The sequence below is a fragment of the Astyanax mexicanus genome, chromosome 22 (assembly GCF_023375975.1).
Source record: "Astyanax mexicanus isolate ESR-SI-001 chromosome 22, AstMex3_surface, whole genome shotgun sequence".
Classification (NCBI taxonomy): domain Eukaryota; kingdom Metazoa; phylum Chordata; class Actinopteri; order Characiformes; family Acestrorhamphidae; genus Astyanax; species Astyanax mexicanus.
Window position 1 is genome coordinate 4,473,741 of NC_064429.1, and position 13,280 is coordinate 4,487,020.

General features: G+C 36.9%; 2 protein-coding genes across 5 annotated transcripts; one reads left to right on the forward strand and one right to left on the reverse strand.

Moving 5' to 3' along the window:
* The first annotated feature begins 1 nt into the window (after position 1).
* Positions 2-6,751, forward strand: LOC111189634 (uncharacterized). Of its 3 annotated transcripts, none has more exons than XM_049470636.1 (14): positions 2-1,939; positions 2,065-2,121; positions 2,239-2,455; positions 2,649-2,724; positions 2,857-3,103; positions 3,417-3,490; positions 3,696-3,826; positions 3,971-4,168; positions 4,891-4,971; positions 5,054-5,307; positions 5,412-5,540; positions 5,672-5,806; positions 5,891-6,011; positions 6,351-6,751. In XM_049470636.1, the coding sequence occupies exons 5-14, from the start codon at positions 2,948-2,950 to the stop codon at positions 6,566-6,568; spliced, it is 1,497 nt and encodes a 498-aa protein (XP_049326593.1). In that variant the 5' UTR covers positions 2-1,939; positions 2,065-2,121; positions 2,239-2,455; positions 2,649-2,724; positions 2,857-2,947; the 3' UTR covers positions 6,569-6,751. The 3 variants fall into 3 exon arrangements, with proteins under 3 accessions (XP_049326593.1, XP_049326594.1, XP_049326595.1); XM_049470637.1 differs by having other exon boundaries at positions 2-1,336; positions 1,845-2,121; XM_049470638.1 differs by lacking the exon at positions 2,065-2,121 and having other exon boundaries at positions 2-1,336.
* A 1,269-nt stretch (positions 6,752-8,020) lies between these two features.
* Positions 8,021-12,413, reverse strand: LOC125787010 (uncharacterized). 2 transcript variants are annotated; one of them, XM_049470751.1, is made up of 6 exons: positions 12,278-12,413; positions 10,045-10,090; positions 9,757-9,848; positions 9,361-9,471; positions 8,986-9,262; positions 8,021-8,606 (listed from the first exon to the last, which is right to left on the reverse strand). In XM_049470751.1, the coding sequence occupies exons 3-6, from the start codon at positions 9,843-9,845 to the stop codon at positions 8,397-8,399; spliced, it is 687 nt and encodes a 228-aa protein (XP_049326708.1). In that variant the 5' UTR covers positions 9,846-9,848; positions 10,045-10,090; positions 12,278-12,413; the 3' UTR covers positions 8,021-8,396. The 2 variants fall into 2 exon arrangements, with proteins under 2 accessions (XP_049326708.1, XP_049326709.1); XM_049470752.1 differs by lacking the exon at positions 12,278-12,413 and having other exon boundaries at positions 10,045-10,534.
* Between the last annotated feature and the right edge of the window lie 867 nt (positions 12,414-13,280).

Here is a 13,280-nt window from a genome sequence, read left to right on the forward strand (position 1 = left end):
CAAAAATCACATAAATGCTGAAGCATGTAAGTCACATCAAGAATGACCGAAAAACAAAAAATGCAAGGGGTTGCCAGGTGCAGTTTTAAAAAAACACAAAAAAAACCTCAAACATCACACAGCTGAAAGAATTCTGCATGGAGAAATGGGAAAACATTTCCCCAGTCAATTACCCCATGTTATATACTGGTAGATGGCTACAGGAAATTTCTCATCTAGTTTGTTTTAGCGAAAAACAAAAAACAGCTATTAGAGCACAGAATGGCCTAACTTTGTCCACAAAAAAAATGTACATGTATTACATTTTATAACTTTTTTTTTACGCTTTATGTCTTCAGTTATAAATGCTTCATATCTCAGTACTGTTTAAAATAAGTTTAAATGTCAATTTCTTTAAATATGTTAAAAAAGACAAAGGTATTTAATGAGATGTCCTCATTTTTACAACAAAAGGTCTAAAGTTTAGTCATTGTGAGACAAGTCTGGCTCAAGTATTGTAGAATAAATGTTATCAGGGTGGTTGAAAACAGCGCACTCTGTGCTGTGTTTCCTATAAAAGCCCTCTATTCAGAGTTTTTTTTTTCTTAACTGTTTCTAGCTCTATTACTGATTTAGGTTTTTAAAGCTCTAAACGAGATAAATGTATTAAAAATAAATTAAAATGAACTATATTTAATGAATGTATAGATTGCCTTGAATTTAAATGAAAAACTGGGTTAACATTTGTACTCCCGTGCAAGCCTTTAATGGAATTCTTCTACATAGACAGAAAAGTCAGCTTTAATGACAATTTTAAAAAAAAGTATGCAGCTTTCATAGCTGCTATTGTATTAAAGCTGGCCACCATTAATACATTTTGTGTTAGTGGTATGTGTTACGTGGGAGAATATGGAGCCAGATAGCTGACAAAAGTATTTGAATCTGAATTTTGTATATTTGAATTATATTTACATGACATTTCAAAAAAAGGAATTTTTGTGTAATTAATAAATTTGAATTTTGACAATGCATTTTGTGTTTTGAACTTATGATGTGGTGACATTTGCTGTTGAAAAAAATTCATTTCAAAATTACAACTTGCAATTTTCAGATTTAAAAAATTCAGATGCATACATTTTCAAGTCGCTCAAATTCAGATCTCAGAAATACGAATTCAAACCGGAGTTCCAACATCCGGGGCTTCCCAGGAAAAGTAAATTGTTTAGAGCGATCGATCGCAGCATTAACGAGACACAGCGCCATCTCACGGCTGCACTCGAGTTCACGTCTGTGGAGGTGAAGCTGAGCAGATGAGCCGCGTTTGTACGGGAGAAAACTAAGGATGAACCCCAACGAGGTAAGTGCATACAAAGTTCTTCACGCCCACATAATCATCTAGGTAATTAATTAGAGTTCTAAATACTCAGTGCGCCACACGGCAAGCTTGATATTTTGCGTTATATAACGCGGGGTGACTAGCTAGCTAGCTTGTTGGTTGTGGGTAGCCAAGGGTTTTGGTTGGCCTGAGCTGGTCTGAGTTTAGGAAGGCATGTTGAAGTGTATTGGTTAACATTATAGTTTGTTAAGTATGCGTTTCCCTGACGTTTGAACGTTAACGTTTCGTCAGTACAATGGTTGGAGCTAACTACAGTCTGTAAAACAGGGAATGCGTTTCTAAGTATCGTAGTAAATGGTATCCTGTTGGCAGTTAATATTTAAATGCATTAGACTAACCTGCTAAATAAGTGGTTAGCAGTGTGTTCCATAAGTAGTTCATGCCACCATTTGTACGGTTTTCTCATTCATTCTTGTTAAACCATTTGTACTTTCTACAAATTATAGTAATGTTTTGCTTGTGTTTATAGGGAAATGCTGATGTTGTCAGGTCAGCAAGGCACCTGTTGTCCTTGTTGACCTCACAGTCAGGAAGTGCAGCTGGCCCTAGTCAAGAAAATGCCAGGTCTCTATTATTTTAATGTAATGAACTAAATATTTTGTCTTAACAGTGATATGTGCATTGCCTGCTACAATACAAATATTAAACTGTGAATATCTTACTGCTTTTAATGGTTTTACATCCTTTAGGCAGCAGTTCATTTCAGTTCAGGGTGAGAGAGCAGCTGTTCAGACCGAGATGCCCAGGTTTTACTACCTATTTTGATTATGTACTGTTAAGTAAAGATATATAGTGAAGATATATAACAAGCTGAGTTTTTAGTACACTCATTGCCATGGTTTGTAAATGTAATTTCTTGACAGGTCCTTCCCTGGGTTTTTTACCAAAGGACGGGGGAAAAAACGTTTTTGTGCTGCTGCACCTGTCCCCTGCAAACCAGCTAAAATAATGCCATTGACCATTTACCTCCTACCTCACCAATATGATCGGACACCTAAGGAAGAGGACCAACTGTTGCACATGCAAGCCGGGTTGGGGCGTAGGACGGCATACATGGATGAAAATGCTACACACGAGGAAGTATGTTTGTTTGTCATTCAACAAAAAAACAAAAACAAACAGACTATGGTTCTGTTCCCTGTTTTATACGGTGCCCATCAATACCTAATTCCTAAAATAAAATCACAAGTAAAGTTAATTGTTTTAGTGTTTTATGAGAAGGCCTTAACATTTTCTGAATTGTTTTTGGGTTTTTTCCTCTTCTCATTTTTAGATATGTGCACAACTAAAGGAACTATATCCAAAATTAAAGGAGCTGACAGGTGGTTGGCTCATTTACAAAGCCTCAGGTACATATAGGGATGTGTGTGTCGGGGGGGGGGGGGGGGGGGGGATTTTAAGATGTGAAGAACATGATAAGAGTGGTAACCCTGTAAATTGCCAGCAAACACTGTGCTCATTATTGTTGTTTTCATTTTAAGGAGGGTGGGGTACCCGAAAGCTCACTCTTGTAACACCTGATGATGGAGGATACTGCAGTAAGCTTTTGAAAACTGCAAGTTTTCTCTTCAAATGGAACTTGATACTTCTCCTCTGCCACCAACCTCGGGAAGCTTCAGCGGCATGCCAAAAGAGAAGTGCCAGAAATGTGGTGTCTTTTACCCGCTTGTCATCCTACCTGCCCATATAAAGTCCTGTGAGGTCATCAATCTAGAGGATGATCAGAATGTAATTAACTTATTATTCAAAAACTGAAAAGTTACATTTATTGTGTGGAATAGTATTGTGGAATAGTATTGTGGAATAGTTTATTGAAATCCACTGATTCAGTTTCTAGACCACATCATAAGGAATCCTGATGTCTCTGTACCATTTTAAAATTAGCATCTAAAATTGATTACTCAACAAATCTGATGTAAATCTTATATCCTAACTTAAAAAGAAAGTTCAGTGTATTTAATAGATACTATGCATATACTGTCATGTTGCAATGGAAAACCTATTTTTAAAACATTTTACTTCTGTACTTCTTTACTTTAAGGTAACCTGTCCCATATGTGAGGAGGAAATGCCACTTGATATTCTGGAAATACATGCAAGTTCTTGCACAGAAAGGTAAGAGAAATGGACTTTCCATTCCTAACATCCCTAATCACAGAAACTCCACATTGTTTAGTGGATCTGAGATGTATTTAGTATTTCTATTGATTGACCTTTGTGTAAATTCACAACTATTGGTTTAGAGTGTGTCATTGTTGCTGACTTGGCTCCTAAAATGTTACCATAAATGTCACTTGTTATTTACACGCATGTGTTTAAGGGTACCACCTGTAGACAGCTTGTCCCAGGCAGGACCATCCATACCCCACACTTCTTCAGGAAATGTCACTCTACTTGCATGTAATGCTGAACCTTCAAATGCAACTCATGACACATGCATGAATGATTATGGTATTTGATGTGGCCTACACATTTTAATTATTATACATTGTTTTTTTTAATTGAGCTGTTCAGCATCATGAAAGAATTACAGTATTGATATTTGATCGCACTTTAAAAAAAAATAATAATATTAAAATTCTATTTTCATATCAGACTGGAAAACTCATCCAGATCCTGAAAGAGCAGCAACTCTTTATAGTAAGGGGATTCTTCGCTTTCATGAGACTGGGAAGCCCTTCTTCATGAACATGGATTTGAGAATGAGCAAGGAGGATCAAGACCGAGAACTCCTTGCATTGTACAAGCAGTCAAGTGTGGAATGGGGATGTCCAGTGACATGTAAACTTCAAGGTGACTGTCTATACAAGTGCAAATTTACACAGTGTTTATTTCTTGTCTGACATTGCTGTTCAACATATTTCTTATTGATTTAGATACCAACCATATATAGTTATTTCTGTGTCGCTTATTAGAATAGACCAAATAATGCTCAAATCAGTGAAAATCAGACCTTCTTGTTTGTTTTTCAACAGAAATAACTTCTGATTCATTTTCAGCAATAAGTGCAGCCATTAACAGTGAAATGTCAGCCCCCTTTTCATCATCACCTAAATAATTGCCCCATAGTTTTATTGAGCTGGTCTAAAAAGTACTATATTATTATTCAGTTGAATCTTTTAGTGATCTTGTAGTGGAAGACAACCTTCATGCTACAGGTGTTGTGCTAGATGTTTCTGGACCTTTTCAAGTCAGGAATTGTAGAGATTTTTTATATAGAACTGGACAATGCTCCAGAAATAGTCTGTAGCATATATATATATATATATTAGTTAATGGTTAATGCTTTTAACCCCAACACTTTCAAGCTCTTTATAAAGAGTCAAGCTCTTTATTGTGGATGATAGATGATGACCCTAATTCAATTTCAGATCTTTGAGGGCATTAGTCCAGTACACCTTATTAATTGTCAGGTTCATTCTGGTTGTTTGAACTGAAGAATCACCAAATTATTGATGAATAGGAATTTGCTGTTTTAGTATGTTTTGTCTATTAATTGGTGTTCTCCATATTAGGAGATGTTGCTGTGGGTGAAGGAGTGACAAGATACTTCTTTTCAGCACTAAGACTTAAAGCAGGCTTCACTATTAACCTAGGTATGATAGTCATTGTTACAAAAGTTTATTACCTTTCTTGGGGTCTGAAATGTTGACATTCATGTCCATCTTTCAATTACAGGAAATGCTGAAAGTACTTGCCTATTTGAAGGGGAACCTGATCATCTGGTCCCTTCATCATCCCAATTCCTCATTGAGGGTGACCTGTTTCTAGTAGCTGGACGGATGCTGGGACATTCGTTCTTACATGGGGGACCTCGACTGTCTGGGCTCAGCAGAGCAATTGTCCATGTACTTGTAGGAGATTCACCTGAGACAGCCACAGTGCAGATAGAAGATTGTCCTGACCATGACATACGAGAAATAATCAAATTGGTATGTACATCATGTGTTGTAATTTTTTTCTTTCTATTTTTATTGAAAAAGGAAGTTGAGTTACACATATGTATTTTGTTTGTATTCTTCAATTTTGTTTCCAGCTTGATGGAGATGCTGAACTAAGTGATGATGAACGCAAGGCTGTCCTTGATCTGTGTCTTTCTTGGGATCTACCTGGCCCAACCAATACAAACAGAAGATGGCTCTTTGAACGCCTTTTGTGGCATGCGGTAAAATGCCTTGTCTACACATGAGCCTCTTTCCCTGCAAATTTTAACACTGCTGCCTTAGTGTGACTTTTTAGTTTTTAAGTAACCAATACATTAAAGTAAGCAGTAACAGTCTTTTGCCAAATCTGCAGGTCATTGGTAGAAGATTACGTCAGTTGAAACAAATTCGGAAAGGACTAAAGGAAACCAAGGTGTGGTCACTTTTGATTGAAAGGAAAGATGTGCAGATCTTTCCAAAGGAAAGTGAATATTCACTTACGCCACAGGTGTGTTTATTATATAGAGACATATATTGTGACCTAGTTATACACAAACAACATTAATCTACAGGCATGATGTTATTTTTTAAGATACTGCTCCCATACATACGCTGGCCCCCTGAAAACAGTGCAGATGAAGACGATGATGATGACTGTCCACTGGAAAACAAGTGTCGCATCTCAGGATATTTTCGGCAGTTCATTGAGGGTGGTATGTATTTTTTTTACATAACATTTGCTGTTGCCCTAAATGTACTGTATACCTGCCAATTTGTACCTTGATAGACCAGGAATAAGCCTTGTCTAAATTAAAAAAGTGTGTAGTTGTAGACCTGGTGATTCTATACAGACATATAACTTTCCATGTTACTACAGTTCTGCTTTTTGCTCTGCTAAAAATAAATCATGTTCACATTTTAAGTAACATTGCCACATCATCATTTAGAGGTTTATTTGACTTCACATTAATTGTATGCACTTGCTACCTGACATTAACAAAGAGTATTCTCTTTCCTATTATGTCAATATGTTGTATGTGTACTATATGTAGCATCCAGCCCTCACCTTAAAGAGTTGGTGAAGTTTTGGATAGGATGGGAAGTGCCCAGCGGAGACATGGCAGTGGAAATCATCAATGGCCTACTGCCTAAGTCTTCCACCTGCTTCTGCGCACTACGCTTACCAGGTCACTACACCAGTTACAGCTACTTCCAGGAAGACCTGTTGAGCTGTATTGGCACCTCAGATTTTGGTTTTGGGATTATTTAGCTGCACGTTTTAGTTTAGCATAGGCAAGCCTCTTAATGTGTGCTATGGCTTGAAAATCAAGTTCAGTTAAATGTATACACCATGTTTGAGTTATCAAGTTAGATAAACCTGTTTTAAGTATAAAGTTAACATACAGGTGCTGGTCATAAAATTAGAATATCATTGAAAAGTTACCTTATTCCAGTAATTCAGTTCAAAATGTGAAACTCATATATTATATAGATGTATTAAAGACAGAGTGATCTATTTTAAGCGTTTATTTATTTTATTGTTGATGATTATGGCTTACAGCTAATGAAAACCCAAAGTCAGTGTCTCAGAATATTAGAATATTATATAAGAGCAATTGGTACTTTTGGCAGTGTGCCAAGTCCTGCTGGAAAATGAAATCCGCATTTTCATAAAAGTTGTGAGCAGAGGGAAGCATGAAGTGCTGTAAGATGTTCTGGTAGACACTGCACTGACTTTGGACTTGATATAACACAGTGGATCAACACCAGCAGATGACAGACATGTCTCTCTTTAGCCAAACCATCACTTATTGTGGAAACTTCACACTAGACCTCAAGCAGTTTGGACTGTGTTTCTCTCCACTCTTCCTCCAGACTCTGCTCCCTTGATTTACAAATGAAATGTTAAATTTACTGATGATCAGTGATGGTTTGGAGAGACATGTCTGTCATCTGCTGGTGTTGGTCCACTGTGTTATTATCAAGTCTAAAGTCAGTGCAGTGTCTACCTGAACATCTTACAGCACTTCATGCTTCCCTCTGCTCACAACGTTTATGAAGATGCGGATTTCATTTTCCAGCAGGACTTGGCACACTGCCCACACAGCACACAAAAGTACCAATTGCTCTTATATAATATTCTAATATTCTGAGACACTGACTTTGGGTTTTCATTAGCTGTAAGCCAAAATAATCAAAAATAAAATAAACTCTTAAAATAGATCACTCTGTGTTTAATACATCTATATAATATGAGTTTCACATTTTGAACTGAATTACTGGAATAAGGTAACTTTTCAATGATATTCTAATTTTATGACCAGCACCTGTATAAGCAATTGTACTTATTTTTATGTAATTGTATTCCTATGCAGTTGAATTTTCTGCACACAATATTTACAAGTATTGTGTATTTAAACGTTCAGTGTAAAAATGAAATGTAAAAACATTCTTGACAGGAAACTAAAATTTTACATTTGCATATTGCAAATTCTGCACACCCGTGTAGTTTATTTACTGAATAATGGGAAGGAAAAAAAATCAATTTACACATGCAATGGTCATTCTGTTCCCCTCCTCCCAGTAATTTAAATTCAGTAAATGCACAGATGCATTAAAACAGAGGTTGGGTGTCTCTGGAGGATGTGTTCACCGATTTTCTAAGTGGAAGATTTTTACCACCTGTTTTTACACTCAGCTAATTCTGTATTAACATAGTTGGTTACAACTATATATGCCTTCGAAAGTTTGTTTGCATAGACTGTTTTGTAATCATGCACTCTTTTCATTTAACAAAATATTGGACACATGGCAATTCTGGATGTAAAATATTTTATTTGTCAATAGAAAATTGGTGAATTAGAAATAAAATGTTGCGTCTACAGAAAAATGAATGCCTTTCTTAAGCTTTTATGGTATCTTGGTACTCCCTATAATCAACATAATGTAACTAATTTTAGCAGACATGGATGAAACAAACTTAAATGTTTAAGGAAATAATGTCTTAACAATTCCACTGTTTTCCATTGGAAAAGAATCCACTGTGGTATTTTTCTTGCTGTCACCCCATCGTCCTCTAAAATGCATTCAGAAACTTCTCATTCCAAAAGAGTCTGGCAGAACTGCACAGCAGCCATATAGATGTCAGCACCCCGTGACTGTGATGTTGCTCTGGGGTCAATGAAGTCTCTGAGTGCTGTAAACTGCTCTGCTGTAAGTGGACAGCCTGTGGCAGGAACATGAATTCCAGTATTTCTAATGTGAGGTAACCCACTGCTCTCCCAATCAATCTCTGGTATGCCCAACACCTAGATAAAAGAAAAAGTTCACTTATCAAGGAAATGCATCATACCAAACAGCTACATACACACAAATATGCAGGTCCGGGTAATCCAGGGTCAGTGTTGAAACCAAGTGGATTACAGTTAATAAGGATACATGATGGGTAGCATGGCATACCTAGGTCAAAGGCTCTGATGACAAATCCATTACCTTAAATCTTTAACATCGTTTAAAATTTTAAAATAAATTAAAAATGTTCAAGTTTTGCTCATTTATAAATCATTATATAAAATTTGAACAAACAACTATTGAACTGTCCAAAAAATATACTACTGATTTGTTTGCAGGTTGTTACACACACACACACACAATTGTACAACCATTTTAAGTTGTAACAGTTTGTACCTCCTCATTTTGGGGCTCCTGAACTGGCTCATAAACTTGTCCTATTGCCCACAGCTGGTTTGGAGTCATGTTGCCCTCGGTTCTTAAGGGGTGATTGTCCCAGCCCTCTCGAAAAATGTCCAGGTCATCTTGAAGTCTTGGTACAAAGGTGTAATGGCAACAGAAAATGTGTGTTTGGTCTGCAATGTCAAGATAGTTGCCTTCCTCAAGATAGTGGAGGACATCGTAGTACATGCTGGTCACTGCGGTCCACACGTCTCTCCATAATCTCTCGATGCTAAAAAGTAAAAGTACTGCACCTCAGAATTTATCACAAGACAGTAAGTACAGCTGTAGCAGCTTAATTAAAAAAAGTATTATTTTGATTAAACGCACCGCTGGTTGTGGACACTTTTTCCAGAAATGAAACTGCTCCTCCCAGTTCCACGGACTGTGAACATGAGGCGTGCTATCTGGACATTCTCAACTCCCTGATCGCCCCTTACTCTATAAGGTTGCAGAATATTACAATTTGTGATTGGCACAATTATTAACTTAAAAGTACATATTCCTGTAGTTACTAAACAAAGCACTAGCAATGGCAACATCATGGGTTTGGCTAAAACAATGAAAAAAGTATTTAAGCTGATTTAATTAAAAGTGTGTTTTAAAGAAATATGTAAAATATTATAACAATATGCTCAACATTTACTGAAACACAATGAAAAAGCTTAACTCAATATAATTAACCTAAGTCATTATGTGCATAATTTATAGACTATTATAACATACCTAAGAGGGAAACCAAATCTGTCTACTGATTCCTGGAAGAAGGTCAGTGCAGTTGATGCCAGGTTGTTCGTGGCAGCTCCCAGGTACATTATCTAGGTCATATAAAAATATGTCCAGGCTTCTTAACAGTATAACAAACACAATTTTAATAAAGTAATTAAAAACATTATACAATAAACTTAAGACAGAGCAAAATATGATTTAACAACCAAAAAGAGAGAAAGAAATAAAAAGTGCAATATTTAAAAAGGTGCTGTAATTCAAGAAACAATTATTCATAAAAATCACCTTTCTTGAGAAGCCATCCACTCCACCAAACACAACAATGTTGAATCTAATATAAGATAAAAAAAAAACTTTTTAGTAGGTAACATGAAAGCTGACCATAATCAATACTAGGCTGGAGTAGCTGTCCACAGACGTTAATAGGAATGCACAATCTAAGCTGAACCCAGAGGATACTATAAATTACAAATAAAACAAGGAATAACAAACCAGGCAACACCTTCCGATAATTTTAATAGCTTTAGGAGCATAGAAGGACACATACCTAATTAGTTTATGATTAGTATCAACGTGCATCATTGACTTGGGGCCTGGAACTGAATATCTTCTTCTGACAACGCAACCCATCTCCGTCATCCTGGACAGGACTCCGAGTGTGTCAACACGATGAAGTGATGCTCTAACACGGTCATACTGTACTCTGTGCCCTTCAGCCAGCAAGATTCCCTTCACCATCCTATAACCAGAGTGTGGCATTCTGGATGTGACATCAGACACCAGTGTCTCCAGCTCCTCATCTGAGAGAGTACTGTAGTGTGCCCTAACTGAGAGATTGTACTCTGTCATGCGCCTATGAACAGTTCTTTCTGATACTCCTAATAGACCAGCGATGCATGAAATGGGCAAATTCATGTCAAGTAAACTTTTCAGGTATTCTTGACTGATCACCACTTTTGGTCGTCCAAGGCAACCTTGTTCCATCTGTACAACCACCATGTGTGTCTCATTCTGTTGCTTTGCCATGTTAATTGCACTATTTAGCTCAGTTAAAGCCTCCAATATGGTATGGGGTACACTGATCTGAGGGGAGATGGCAGTGAGGAAAACTAGTTCTTGAGCACAGACAAATTCCATATAGTCTAAATCCAAAGGCATCCTGTCAAAGACATGCTCCAGACGCGAACGAAGCCTCTCCCAAACATGATCCAGAAGTAAGGTTAGTTGCTTAGTTACATAAAACAAGAACAAAATAAGCTTTAATTACCATGTCATTTTAACACACCAATTCCTAACAGTTGACTCTCAAACAATAGTCAAATCTTACATGAAATTCTTCCTAGCAGACCACTGCTAGGCTCTGCAGAGATTCAACTGACCATATGAGTCAAACCAGGCGTGTCATTTATGTAAATGTGGTAGACAGAATGCTTAAGGTGAAAACAGCTTAATGTGTCTTAATGTATTCAAACAATGAGCTAGGAACACCAAACTTCACTCACTTATTTCTCTTCATTAGTTCTCTCTAATATTGTAAGGATGAACCTGTACTACAACAGTAAAGTTAAAATAAAATGTTACATTTTTTCCCCCCTCCCATTGAGACAGATTAATGTGGCTTAATATATTACAACAGCAACCTAGGAACACCAAACTTTAATAAAATATGCCCAAAGTCAACTAACCACTAAATACCCCACAGTCAACCATCCCTTACCCATTCATTTAACACTAAAAACCACCACAGCCAATTAATCATTGCCTGCTAATTAAACAGTTAATTCAGCCCCAGTCTTTCAACCATTATTTGGTTTGAATTTAGTTAAAAATAAAAGATCATCAAGACCTTCAATTGCACATGATACATAATACTTAAAATGACATTTAACTTAAATTTACTTTATCGAATTGAATATTATGCATAATTGTAAATAATTAAAGCTTAAATAAAACTATTTGGTTAGATATTAATTAAAAGGTGGGGTCATTGATTTGGCATAGTTAATTAAAGTTTGGTGTTCCTCGCTCATTGTCTAAATACAATAAACTGTTTCCTAGTAATTGGTTTCAATGGGTGGAAAAAGCTTAACATTTTGCTACTGGAGTACAGGTTCATCCTTACATTATTAGAGAGTACTTATGAAGAGTAATGAGTGAGTGATGTTTGGTGTTCCTGGCTCATTGTTTAAATACATTAAGCCGTGTTAAGCTGTTTTCACGTTTTAGACTGTGCCGTAAATACTGAATTCTAAAGTGAAAAGTTTGATAACAGTGCTTAAAATGTATTTCTCCCCGTTTCAATACGTGCAAGCAACAGAATACCCATGCCTTCCTAAACTCAGACCAGCTCAGGCCAACCAAAACCCTTGGCTACCCACAACCAACAAGCTAGCTAGCTAGTCACCCCGCGGTATATAACGCAAAATATCAAGCTTGCCGTGTGGCGCACTGAGTATTTAGAACTCTAATTAATTACCTAGATGATTATGTGGGCGTGAAGAACTTTGTATGCACTTACCTCGTTGGGGTTCATCCTTAGTTTTCTCCCGTACAAACGCGGCTCATCTGCTCAGCTTCACCTCCACAGACGTGAACTCGAGTGCAGCCGTGAGATGGCGCTGTGTCTCGTTAATGCTGCGATCGATCGCTCTAAACAATTTACTTTGGATGTTGGAACTCCGGTTTGAATTCGTATTTCTGAGATCTGAATTTGAGCTACTTGAAATGTATGCATCTGAATTTTTTAAATCTGAAAATTGCAAGTTGTAATTTTGAAATGAATTTTTTTCAACAGCAAATGTCACCACATCATAAGTTCAAAACACAAAATGCATTGTCAAAATTCAAATTTATTAATTACACCATTAAAAAATTCATTTTTTTGAAATGTCATGTAAATATAATTCAAATATACAAAATTCAGATTCAAATACTTTTGTCAGCTATCTGGCTCCATAGGAGAAGGGATGGACGTGCAAATTATATATATATATATATTTATTAAACAAACAATATAAATAAAAACAATAAACTTACAAAGAACAAGGCTAGGATAATATCAAATTAAGAAACACAGACTAAGAAACTAAGACTAGGATACATACGGACAGCAAGGATACATACGGACAGCAAGGATACAAGCAAGGATACATACGGACAGCAAGGATACATACGGACAGCAAGGAGACATACGGACAGCAAGGAGACATACGGACAGCAAGGATACAAGCAAGGAGACATACGGACAGCAAGGATACAAGCAAGGAGACATACGGACAGCAAGGATACATACGGACAGCAAGGATACAAGCAAGGATACATACGGACAGCAAGGATACAAGCAAGGAGACATACGGACAGCAAGGATACAAGCAAGGATACATACGGACAGCAAGGAGACATACGGACAGCAAGGATACATACGGACAGCAAGGAGACATACGGACAGCAAGGATACAAGCAAGGAGACATACGGACAGCAAGGATACATACGGACAGCAAGGATACAAGCAAGGATACAT

Coding starts and splice junctions, on each gene's coding strand:
- LOC125787010 (XM_049470751.1), bottom strand. CDS start 9,845: ATGTACCTGGGAGCTGCCACGAACAACCTGGCATCAACTGCACTGACC. Junction 9,263..9,360: donor AAAAGTGTCCACAACCAGCG/GTGCGTTTAATC, acceptor TTTACTTTTTAG/CATCGAGAGATTATGGAGAG. Junction 8,607..8,985: donor AGGAGCCCCAAAATGAGGAG/GTACAAACTGTT, acceptor TCTTTTATCTAG/GTGTTGGGCATACCAGAGAT.
- LOC111189634 (XM_049470636.1), top strand. CDS start 2,948: ATGGAACTTGATACTTCTCCTCTGCCACCAACCTCGGGAAGCTTCAGC. Junction 3,491..3,695: donor GCAAGTTCTTGCACAGAAAG/GTAAGAGAAATG, acceptor CATGTGTTTAAG/GGTACCACCTGTAGACAGCT. Junction 5,541..5,671: donor AACGCCTTTTGTGGCATGCG/GTAAAATGCCTT, acceptor CCAAATCTGCAG/GTCATTGGTAGAAGATTACG.